At 36.6% G+C, this 12625-nt stretch overlaps 2 protein-coding genes across 21 annotated transcripts in view; one reads left to right on the top strand and one right to left on the bottom strand.

Annotated features, from left to right (window-relative positions):
* The window catches only part of LOC126964952 (sorbin and SH3 domain-containing protein 1), a 284029-nt gene extending 275008 nt beyond the window's left edge, over window positions 1-9021 (top strand). For 16 of the 17 annotated variants that reach the window (XM_050808300.1, XM_050808298.1, XM_050808299.1 and 13 more), the window contains 5 exons: window positions 19-259; window positions 780-941; window positions 2592-2721; window positions 3255-3400; window positions 5352-9021. In XM_050808300.1, the coding sequence (XP_050664257.1) occupies window positions 19-259; window positions 780-941; window positions 2592-2721; window positions 3255-3400; window positions 5352-5374 (702 nt within the window). In that variant the 3' untranslated portion in view covers window positions 5375-9021. The remainder of the gene's footprint in view (window positions 1-18; window positions 260-779; window positions 942-2591; window positions 2722-3254; window positions 3401-5351) is intronic. The other variant, XM_050808290.1, reaches the window with a different exon arrangement.
* The window catches only part of LOC126965103 (uncharacterized), a 518938-nt gene that overhangs the window by 368497 nt on the left and 137816 nt on the right, over window positions 1-12625 (bottom strand). The gene's annotated exons all lie outside the window — the stretch shown is intronic.

The following is a 12625-nucleotide window of genomic DNA, read 5'->3' as shown; positions in this document are numbered from 1 at the left end:
ATTGTGATATTTTTCCAGTTATTGAAGGGCGACGTAACACAGACACCAAAGAAACAAACGATGATCGAAGGTCGGGCGAGAGCCAAGTTTGATTTCACGGCTCAGACGAACCTGGAGCTGCCGCTTAAGAAGGGGGAGGTGGTGGTTCTGACGAGACGGATCGACCACAACTGGTGGGAGGGCAGGCTCGGGAACAAAATGGGGATATTCCCCGACAGCTACGTCACCGTGATACAAGAACCTAGTCAGAACAAACCTGGTGAGATATATACCAACTACAGCATTATAAAGTTTTATTTAATTGAAGGCGCGAAATTCTTGATCTAACTGTCAGATAATTAGGTAGTTGTTTGATGTCATGAATAAATAGATTTATCTTTCTATCAGCTGTACATCCATCATCAGACTGCACCGCGCACAGCTGGCCTTAAATGTTGCTTTTGGCTTTGTAAAAATTACGTACGTACATATGTCAGAAGTGAAACCTGCATTGTAGATTAACCTCTAAACTGCATATGAAGTCCTGATACATGTTGCTAGCATAACACATGATTTCTTTGTATACTCGCGTCATACATAAGACAACCTCTTCTTCAACTATGATCGCCTGGTACCAAAACACTGTGTAATGCTTCTTATCTCATTTTCTCCCACGTTAAATCTTATGAATTTTATGTGTCTGTCTCTTTTTACTGTCGCTTTTTCGTTTTATTTACTTTCAAATTACAATGATGCTAAAGAAGTTATCATTTCATTATATGGATTTGATATATTTTCAGAAGCAAGGCCAATTCTGTGTACCGACAAGCCAGTGGCGGCGCCTGCAGCCCATGGCTTGCTGAACGGATCAGACAAGCGCAGCATGGGCTCCCACAACTACATACCGCAGCCTAACAGCCCAGCGCTGGCCAATGCACCGCCAGCCACGCAGCCTTTGATAGGTAATATCCGATACCGGTACACCGTTGTTAAAAAATTACCATAAACCGGTTTATTAGTTACCATCTTCGAACACGTTTATTTGAAATTTAAAAATATAATACACAACGGAAGTAGTAAAGCAAATAAATAAATAACGGGTTGCACTCCGGGAGTGCCGGCAGAAGTTGAAACTTCAACATTAACGTTGTGCATTTATAAATATTTTTGGATAATGTCACGCGAATTTATCTGAATAAAAGTACTAGAATTTATGTGATTACATGCAATATTCATTTATTGCGCTATTGTTAACAAAAATGTTAATTTATATTACATAAAAAGTCTAACACTTCAGAACTATTACAATTATTTTACATCCCAAGAAAAGCACTCAACGCCGCTAAATAAGTTTTCATTTCAAAAAGAAATTTCGTGCAGTTCACAATTTTATTGATGTAGGCTCGTAGCATATCCGCGCGGTCCTACTCGCTCTCTGTCACAGGTAGGATTCCTACCACATTACTAAAATCTCGTTGATGTGTTATGTCTATAATATAAGACAGGATTTTGAAAAGTTTGTTATGTAATAATTATGTTATTTTCCAGTACTTTTATTTTCTGAGAGTGACTTTATATTTTCGATCTCTCAATTATTCTACATATCATGATCTTTTTGAAATAAAAAATGAATTGTGTGTAAGTAGTAACTTCAAATGAAGTTTTGTCCGTGTGTCACTGTATTTTCTCAATAAATAATAAATGTTAGATTAAAGATTCCGCTCCGCATTGAGTGAACACCGTTGCGCTCCAACTGGATACCGACCTACCCAAGAACAATATCTTTTTTATTACTGCAACTATTACATACTTGTGTGCGTTGCGTTATGACACTCAATTGCATCTTTCAAAGTAACATATGCTCCGTGTTATTTTACATTGAAATGAATAAAACACAAAACACTTACTGATGATATGTGATCCCAGTGTCTTTCTTATTTCTTGTAGTATCATTTTTACAAAGTTTTACTACGTATCCCGGCATTATAGTTTCAATTATTAGCAAAGTTTAACAGAACATGTGGCACGTCAACGTCACGCATTGTTCGAGACTGGCTCGAGTACACTTAGGCGTAGTATTAGCTGCCACACCTTGCGATTACGCCTGTGGTATCTATTTCTAAATCTTGTGGAAGTACATCAGTACTTATGTTTATGCCTACAGGAGATATTTATTGTATCGAAAAAATAAGCATAAATATGTTTAAAAGTGTGAACAGCATAACTTTGATACCAGACATAAACATAGAATTGCTATACACAGTTTTAGAACCACTAAGGCAAATAAGTCATTTTTGGGAAATTCTGTTATATTCTATAATAAACTCCCACGACCATAACATAATTACCTGACAAAACATTCAAGACATATGTAAAAACTGTGTTAATGGGAAAAGGTTACTATAATATTCAGGAATATATGGAAGGCAAAGAAGTTAGGAGTACGGAACTGACGTATTATTAATTACATACGTAATTTATTTTTTGATGCTTTTGCACACTTGTGAGCATTTTATGACTATTTAAAGATGCTTTTCGTAAGTTTACGTAAATATTTTTTTTTATCATTTACATTTTAATTGAAGATTATTGTGAAGAGTTGGTGCTTTCAGGGTATCCATCAAAGGCAGCACATCCAGCCCAAACTCCCTCGGAGCGTGGCTACGGGCCTCCCACTGGAGCTGGAGTAGACCTCAACAATACGGAACCGCTTTATGTTGATACCAATGCTGAGGCAGTGCCGTAAGTTATTGCAGTTTTTATGGAAGCAATTCTAATCACTATCACATAGAATGTTATATTCTACCACATAAATGGCTCAGATCTGAGAAGAACGGGTGATAAAATTTCATAGGGCTTTTTGAAATTCAAATAGCATTCAAAATGGTCTGGTGGCGAACGCTCCATAGTATGTGGTATCGTGTATAACTTGTGGAACGAACTGAAACAGTAGAAGGTGATCATCTACAATAATACAACTACAGTACAAATTTCTGCATGACCAAGACCCGTGTTCCAGATAGCGTCGCAATACGTGTTCCGTGATCGAAGGATTTTGATTCCTTTAAGTCATGGAGGGTAGAGGCAAGGACAATCATCTCATATGGGAGAAAGGTTGAAATTTATCTCGTTATTATGAGAATTGAGATTGAAAATTTTCTCATTATTATGAGAAAATTTTCTCGTAAACCAAAAGTTTGATGCGAATAGTTACAGCCGGTTCCAAGGTACAAAAATAAAGATGTTGTTTAAAAGTGTTCGAAAATGCATTTCAGTTACCGCGCGATGTACAAGTACCGGCCTCAGAACCCTGATGAGTTGGAGCTGAACGAAGGAGACACGGTGTACGTGCTGGAGAAGTGTGACGACGGCTGGTACGTCGGCTCCAGCCAGAGGACCGGCCGCTTCGGTACCTTCCCGGGTATGTACTGTCGGCTAGAGATGTCTTAAGGAGACTGCATACTATAACATTTCATACCATGAGCATGTTATTCACGTGTCAAGGATATATTAAAATTATATTTAGGATACGTTAATAATATTTATTGAAGAAGGCGTCAAAGGTCTTTTATACCGTCGTCCCATAAAATGACGCGCTGTGATTCCCATAAATTGGTCGGCTGTTGTGACGTATTACCCCCGGAAGAGATACGTAACAATGGTGAAGGGACCAACTTCACCATTGCTACGTATCTCTTCCGGGCTCATTTAATTCAGTCTCTTGCCAGAGTTTGGCGAGTCAACATCTTCTGAGCATGCCTCGTGTAGAGGCGAAACACGTGTCGAATTGTTTAAAGACAAATATTGGCGGAATTAACACTAAAAAAAACTCAAAACATTTGGATACCTTAATAATACCGTATACTACGTGTTCCTTATTAATAAATTTAAAAGGTATATAATAACATGTATTGTAATAATATGTATTAATTACTCAGAATGCTTTGCCTGATGCCATCAGTAGACTCCAGCCGACCTTACCCCAATGAGCATTACAATACAGTCAAGAGTGACAACTTAGTCTCATCTAAGACCAATAAATTAAATTGCATAGTGCGCCTACATTTTTTTATGGAATAGGAGGACAAACGAGCGTTCGGGTCACCTGGTGTTAAGTGATCACCGCCGCCCACATTCTCTTGCAACACCAGAGGAATCACAAGAGCGTTGCCGGCTTTTAAGGAAGGTGTTCGCGCTTTTTTTGAAGGTACCCATGTCGAATCGTCCCGGAAACACCGCACAAGGAAGCTCTTTCCGCAGCGTTGTAGTACGAGGAAGAATGCTCCTTAAAAGCCGCACTGTGGAGGACCGCCACACATCCAGATGGTGGTGATGATATCCTATCTTGTGGCCTGTCGTGCGAAGGTGGAATTCGGCGGCAGGAATCAGGTTAAACAGCTCTTCGGAACACTCCCCGTGATAAATGCGGTAGAAGACACACAATGAAGCGACGTCTCTACGCAACGCCAAGTGATCCAGCCGTTCGCAGAGCACTGGGTCCCCGACAATTCGATCATTCTTCAAACAAGAATCGGATCACTATTTAATTTACCCTAACTAGCCATAATTTAAAACATTTACATTATGTATTTCTCTCTAATTTCAGTTAGTACTTAGCATTGTATTCCTCAAAATTTTACATAGTAATATGTGAAAAGCGTACTATGTCAAATTTTACTACAATTTTATTAGACTTTTACTTTACTTGATTTCTTTATATTGTAGGTACTTTGTAAGTTGTACTTTTTTGCTTTTCATAATAAAGGAAAACATATAAGTAAATTATTAAATCAGAGAGCTACTTGAATTAGCTTGACACTTATTTTACCAGTGGGAGGCTCCTTTGCACAGGATGCCGGCTAGATTATGGATTCCACAACGGCGCCTATCTCTTCCATGAAGCAGTAATGTGTAAGCATTACTGTGTTTCGGCCTGAAGGGCGCCTTAGCTAGTTAAATTACTGGGCAAATGAGACTTAACATCTTATGTCTCAATGTGACGAACGCAGTTATAGTGCCGCTCAGAATTTTTGTTGTTTTTCAAGAATCCTGAGCGGCACTGCATTGTAATGGGCAGGACGTATCAATTACCATCACTGAACGTCCTGCTCGTCTCGTCCCTAATTTTCATTACAAAAAAACACAGTATCTTCGCATTTGTGCGTAGTTTACCTCCCAATGTTTTTCTCCTTTTTTAATGGAAAAGGAGGGCAAACGAGCGAACGGGCCACCTGGTGTTAAGTGATCACCGCCGCCCACATTCTTTTGCAACACCAGGTGAATCACAATAGAGAGGAAAAATAGTCGTGAAACTTCCAGTCCCTCTTGTATCAATAATTAATTATTGATTAATTATTAATGATTAATTACAGGTAATTATGTGGAGCGCATTTGATAGCGCCAAACGTCGCTTTTCCGGCGACTTCGACGCGCTACGCTGTGTACGAGAAAACTACATTGAAACGCACAAACACATACACACCTAAGTAACACACACATAATAAATTAAGGACTATACGTGACTCAGTAAACCGTAAAGTGCGTTGTTTTAATATTGTGTAGAATGAACGTTATTAGTTGTATAAGTAGACCTTCACTATATCAATTGTTACCAAATATACCATGACCACGTAAAGCTCTGTTCAAACTGAGGCTACTATCGCGCGAGACGCGCGACGGAAGTCTCTCGCGCCGATTGTGTCAGCTAACTTGTATGGACGTGTTCAAATTGACGCGAGTAGTCGATGTTTCGCTCAAGTTGATGCGAAACAAGAGCGGGACGCCCGGTGGGATTGTTTTATCTCACAATGCATGATGTTTCCCCACTGAAGAACCAAAAATGACACGTGGGAAGTCGCGTCAGTGTGAGAGACTAAGCGAGCGAGCGAATTGCTCTAAAACGCGTCCCGCGACCCGCGCGTTATTCGCCTCAGTGTGAAGTGAGCTTAATTCGATACGGTGTCATACAAGCTGTATAAATTTACACCGATAATTTGCTTCTAGATTTTATTTATATTTTAATTATACTAACAATTCTATTTAATCAAATAACGATCGTATTATGTTGTCTATGGGCTTTTCACCATATCATTTTAAATATAGTAAATTAACCATTTTCATATCCAAAGTTATCTTACATATTCCAAAGAAATTGTTTAATAGTTATAGCTACATGTTTTCAAATATATGTATAATTAACATTGTTGTAAAAACCTATTAAATGATATACAATGAGTGTAATGTTAAATAGAAATAGGTATTTATTTTTAACTTTAAAGTCAAAGGAGAGCTCACCTTTTAAAGTACATATTTTTAGAAGAGATGAGCTAAATAAATGATTTAACAATGACTTACGAAATCGAATTTTGTTGCGTAGCATTATTATGATTAATTTCGACAGCATAATTTTGATTTTAAATAACAGAGCTACAACCTCGATTACATATTTTCTGCAAAGGTTTAATATTATTTAACAATTCAAATAACGCAAAATAATCAAATTTTAAATTGTTTATTAGAATCTAACATAAACCAACATGATAATAAAAACCAAGTTGTAAAATAGTTGACATCTAACATGATGGTAACTAAATTATTCATTATTTATTATTGTTTGTCCGCATTATGAGACTCATATTTCATCACAATACTCATTAAAAACTTAGATAAGGTTGATATTTATCATAATTAAAGGAATGCGCCCACTACACCGTTTCATACCATGACCATACAAGAAAGTGTCAGGTATGAGACCACATACACCTGCTAGAGCTATTTCGTTACCGACAATCAGCTCCTCGTGGATACTGTTCCCGCGCTATCGATCCTTCTCTGGCTGGCACCTTTATGATATGGCCATGGTATGGTATAGTGTAGTGAACAGACTCCTTTATAGGGCGAGTAACTTGGAAACATTTGACAATACCTACTATAATTTGTAATAATATTATATGTATAGAATATATGTGAAAAATATTTGTTAGCTGTAGAAAAATAAAATATCGCAGTTATTTTATAAAACTCTGCTTTATATGTTAGTACCTAGTCAAGAATTAATTATTTTATAACTTATTGTTGCATACTTGCAGTCCAATCGTAAATCTTTTGTTGTCAAAGATCTTTTGTTGTGTAATAAGTGATGCAATGACATTATGTATATTATCTATATATATATATATATATGCTTCCATCGGTTCTCTACGTCTGAGCATGAATAACCGACATTATTTGTCTTGATTTACGGCTTAAAGGCAAAGGAACGCGATATATTTTTGAGTCTTGAAGGATTTTGACTTATCGGAGTTCGATCTCAACACGTTTTACTGAATATGTATTAATGACAGGTTTGGCTTAAGGCTACGGACTGAGCTAACAGAATTAGAAGCATTTATATTTATTACAAACATAATATAATTTTCTTTACAAAAGTAACAAAAGTATGTCATGTTAAATGGTATTTGTAAACAGTTAATAATTTTTCATACAAACTTTTATTTTGATTGAATTGAACCATTGCTCCAACTTTAAAAGTAAGGATTACTTTGGTGATTTTTTTCGCGATGTCAATTAAAGATAAAAAAGAAAAATTTAATTTTCTCCTCATATTCTGTAGACATATAAATATTTTTTGTAAAAATAACAGCTTTTTATAAACCGTTAAAAAATAGTTTCAATTAAGCGCTACTTTGGTGATATCTCGGAATAGCGACCTTAACATCATTTCTGTGAAAGTGCCTCAATTATTATAATTACAATATTAATTCAAATATAGACATTTATAACCTGGAAAGAAACAGTAAAATTGCACGCCTTGTGCATGCCTTTCTTTATTTATAAATAAAGATAGGCATGCAATTAATATATATATTAATATTCATATTTTAATACATTTCTATTGTCCTTTGCATCACTTTATAAAATAGATTAGTAACCTTAGATTAAGGATTGGTCTCCGCTGCGCTCCAACTAGATACCGCTACCTAAGAAAAATAGCTTCTTTATTGCGGCAACTATTAGATTCTCAATGATATCTTTTTGTAGCATACGCTTCGTGTTATTTTACATTGAAAGTAATAAATTACCAAATAATTACTGATAATATGTGATCCCAGTGTCTTTCTTATTTCCTGTTAATACAGTTTTTTTTACAAAGTATTTTTGAAGCAAACATAATTATTTTTTACAAAGTTTTACTACGTAGCCTGGCATTATAGGCTCAATTATTAGCAAAGTTGAACAATTGGCATATCAACGTCACACATTGTTCCAGACCGGCTCGAGTACGCTGTAAATAAGCGTAGTAAAAGTTGCCGCACTTTGCGACTACTGCGGTATCTAGTTGTTGCGTAGCGGAGACCAATCCTTAATCTAAGTAAGTTACATTATTATAAAACTAAACACGTAATAGATTATAGTAACTCCCAGTATAAATGTACTATAGAACGTGGTCATAGACTAGATGAATCCAAATCATAATCCTCGCCCTATATGTTAAGTGTGATTTTCATTTCACTTAAATATAAAATTAACCCTTACATGTTGTTATTTTGTTATCACGGACGAGTAAAAAAGGAAGGACTCCACGCCGTGATATTAGCAAGTGAAACACCGTTATGCTAGTGTGTGTGCGGTTACGGGGGATACTAGTTACAGAATTTTTTTTCCCTTAAATAATCATATATGGCCAAAAATACTTGTAAGTATCGTTTTTACACTTTTTCACAACCCACGACGGCATTTTTAAAATATTTTATTGAGACGCAAACTGATCTGTCACAGACGATGACAATTCTCATAATGGCCGCCTATCGGCCTGTAGTAGTGCAAGTGTGTGCGTGGGGCTATGTATTTACACGTTAATCGGCTTGTTTTGGTGCTACACTGTTATGTAAGCTGACACGGAGTCCTTATTTTTTTACTAGTCCGTGGTTGTTGTTTATTTTAGGAGCACAAGAATTATTTGTTATTGACACCTTCATGCATTGTGACATTAATTTTTAATAATTGTTTTTTGAACCAACACCTAATAAATATAAACCTTCCAATTAATTGTTTCATTTATTATTTCATCAAACTGTCTTTATTTCATGTTTAGTTTTTTTATGGTTTTGCCGGGTACGGGTACGGTTTGAGTCCCTACTCACGTGTTGGTTGGTGGCAATTGGATTTTTTTACAAAAAGAATCCTAATCAATTGAGAATCATTTCAACACATTTGCTCGTATATTTAAATGAGGATGAAATTTAGCATATGATGATGATATAGTATGAAACGTGCATCGATTTAACTTTTGTTTGAAATAGTTATTACAATATTATGGCAACGAAGTATAATCCGGCTAAATTTGAAAGCGAACAGATGCTAATTTTTTTTATAATTATAATGATAATTAAATTAACGTAGTGGATTGGCTATCTCCGATTTTTACAAGATTATAACCGGCATATTTCAATCTATCAATGACTGCACGTTTTATACAATCGCTTTTTTCTTAGAGAGTTTCGCCAGGCTGGTAAAGTGAGCCTTATTACATCGTCATTAGGCCATAAGCCCAACACCACACGCGTGCATAATAATATTACACGCTAGTGCGTAATAGAATTATCCCTACAAAGTTGCGTTAGTAACTAACTGCAAATTATTTGAGATGAAACAGAGCATTTTCAATTTAACCGGGTAATACAGTATGGTTTTTTTTATAACAACAAAGAGGTTTTATGCCGCTTTAAATTCATTTACATTTTTGGAATAAATACGTGTCCCAATTAAGAAACAATTAAGGAACAAATTATGGATTTATTATAAAGTATATGCATTTTTTATCACTAAAATTATAATGTCGAAGTAGATTGTATGGCGATTACATAAGTAATAAATCACCTTACATTTGGCGGATTGGTGCGTTCAAAAAAAAAACTTTCACGCCGTATTGTTTATATCACTTGCGTGGCTTTCCTCGTTCAAACAGGTTTTTCCTCGCAAGTGTGTTGAAAAATTGCGTATGAAACTCATGAGCAACTTGCTCACTAGACACTCGACTGATTTACGCCATCGACCACGGCTCGGGCTGCAACCCGCACTTGTATCATAATATAGTATTTCAGACTTTATTTGTTATAAACTCCTATCACCCACAAACTGTTCCAAATAACAAATAAACACCAGCACTCTAAAGTAAATCAAGCTTACGATCCGTTGCTGGAGAGTAGTAAGGGAGTCACTTAAATAGAGTCATCAATCAGTAAAGTCCTGATTGAACATGGTCCCACTCATAAATAATATAAAATAATAAATTGTTTTAAGTCAGACGAACTTGCTGGTCACCAGATGTCGCGTGAATACTCCGCGTATACTCTCTGGCACCGACAAGCAACAAGATTAAATAGGTGCACGTAACAGACGCCACACAATCAGATGGTGTAGAAAGGATTTGTAGTGTGTGGTGACCAGATGAAATAGATACACGTAACAGACACCACACAATCAGATGGTGTAGAAAGGATTTGTAGTGTGTGGTGACCAGATGAAATAGGTGCACGTAACAGACGCCACACAATCAGATGGTGTAGAAAGGATTTGTAGTGTGTGGTGACCAGATGAAATAGATACATGTAACATACACTACACAATCAGATGGTGTAGAAAGGATTTGTAGTGTGTGGTGACCAGATGAAATAGGTGCACGTAACATACACTACACAATCAGATGGTGTAGAAAGGATTTGTAGTGTGTGGTGACCAGATGAAATAGGTGCACGTAACATACACTACACAATCAGATGGTGTAGAAAGGATTTGTAGTGTGTGGTGACCAGATGAAATAGATACACGTAACATACACTACACAATCAGATGGTGTAGAAAGGATTTGTAGTGTGTGGTGACCAGATGAAATAGGTGCACATAACAGACACCACACAATCAGATGGTGTAGAAAGGATTTGTAGGGTGTGGTGACCAGATGAAATAGGTGCACGTAACAGACACCACACAATCAGATGGTGTAGAAAGGATTTGTAGGGTGTGGTGACCAGATGAAATAGATACACGTAACAATCTTCGTCAGATAAGCGGTTAAAGCCATCACGTCTCTACGCATTTTTCACAATAATTCAAGCATCAACAAAGACAAAGAAAGTTTGAACTGTTACCCATACACAGGATGTGGTTATTTAAATATTTAAGATTTTAAGAGGCCCTACACTTTGCGAACAACCATGTTCTTCTTTTTTGAGATTAAGGATCAAATAATATATTTACTCTAACGAGTACTTCATTAATAATAGTACCTTATGTTTAAAACTAAGATTTTTTTTTATGGAATAGGAGGACAAACGAGCGTACGGGTCACCTGGTGTTAAGTGATCACCGCCGCCCACACTCTGTTGCAACACCAGAGGAATCACAGGAGCGTTGCCGGCCTTTAAGGAAGGTGTACGCGCTTTTCTTGAAGGTACCCATGACGTATCGTCCCGGAAACACCGCACAAGGAAGCTCATTCCACAGCTTCATAGTGCGAGGAAGAAAGCTCCTTGATAACCGCTATATAAAACCGATAATTTATAGGTGTAGATAAGGTGTGACAGTCGGAAAATGAGAAATAGCGGAGAACAGTTAGCCTTTATTTTGAGTTTGATTAAACTAAAACTTTCACATTCGTCATCCGCGTCGCCGGGAGGACCGGTTGAGCTGGTGGGCCTCAGTTCAAATAAATGCTGTCATTGTACAGGGCCAGGCAAAATGAGAAGAAAAGCCACGTTATTCCCGCAAAAAGATGAAGGTTGTAAAATCTCTGTCGCTCATTGTGAATATATTAATTCCAAGGATCATAGGGAACAGGTAGCTCGTTCATGTGTGGGTAGCAGAAATCGATTTTGTTCGAATACTTCCTCCACCTAGAAAGCTAGCAGGAGGTCTAACTCAAACTAAGTGACTGACGTATCGCGAGTGTCAGACGTAGCTTTCATGCACACTAAAGTAAAACTGGCGTGTTGTCTTGCGTAGCCTAACAACAATAGGCCCTACGTAGTCGCATAAATTATCTAAGGCTTAAGATTTATTTATTTTATATTCTGATATTGATTGTTAATCAGGGCCGGATTTAACCTTAATGCCGCCCATAGGCACCGGGAAAAAATCCGTCCCAATACTGGAATTTTACTTAAACTTATAGTTTATATATTTTATTTTTCAAACCTAAAATGAATAATTTACTGCAGAAACTTTATTATATGTTATATATTCTAAAAACATGAATAAATATTTGTTTTTTTTTTAACAATTATAAATTTGGCACTGAGCGTGACTCATAATTATATAATATCAATTTTTTCACAAGCAAACACGTTCACGTCTTTGAATTGCGAATTGGTCGATTAAATCTTCGCAATATAAACGTTGAAGTACGTGGGATTGGATGCATAGAAAAGCTAAGCAATATTGAGCAATCTTGATAAGACTAAAAAAAATTTAATCACTTTCAAAATTTTGCCACCCTAAAAAATTTGCCGCCCTGGGCACTTGCCCCAACTGCCCCTAGTGGAAATCCACCGCTGCTAACAATGTTCCAGTAGAGTTGTGATTGGAATCGTTGCTTAGCAACTAAAGAAACAGTTATTGATTGTTGCTAGGCAACCATGTTGCATTA

The sequence above is a fragment of the Leptidea sinapis genome, chromosome 6, assembly GCF_905404315.1.
Source record: "Leptidea sinapis chromosome 6, ilLepSina1.1, whole genome shotgun sequence".
Taxonomy (NCBI): domain Eukaryota; kingdom Metazoa; phylum Arthropoda; class Insecta; order Lepidoptera; family Pieridae; genus Leptidea; species Leptidea sinapis.
The sequence above is the reverse complement of the archived record's forward strand: the minus strand, read 5'-3'. Positions and strand labels throughout refer to the sequence as shown.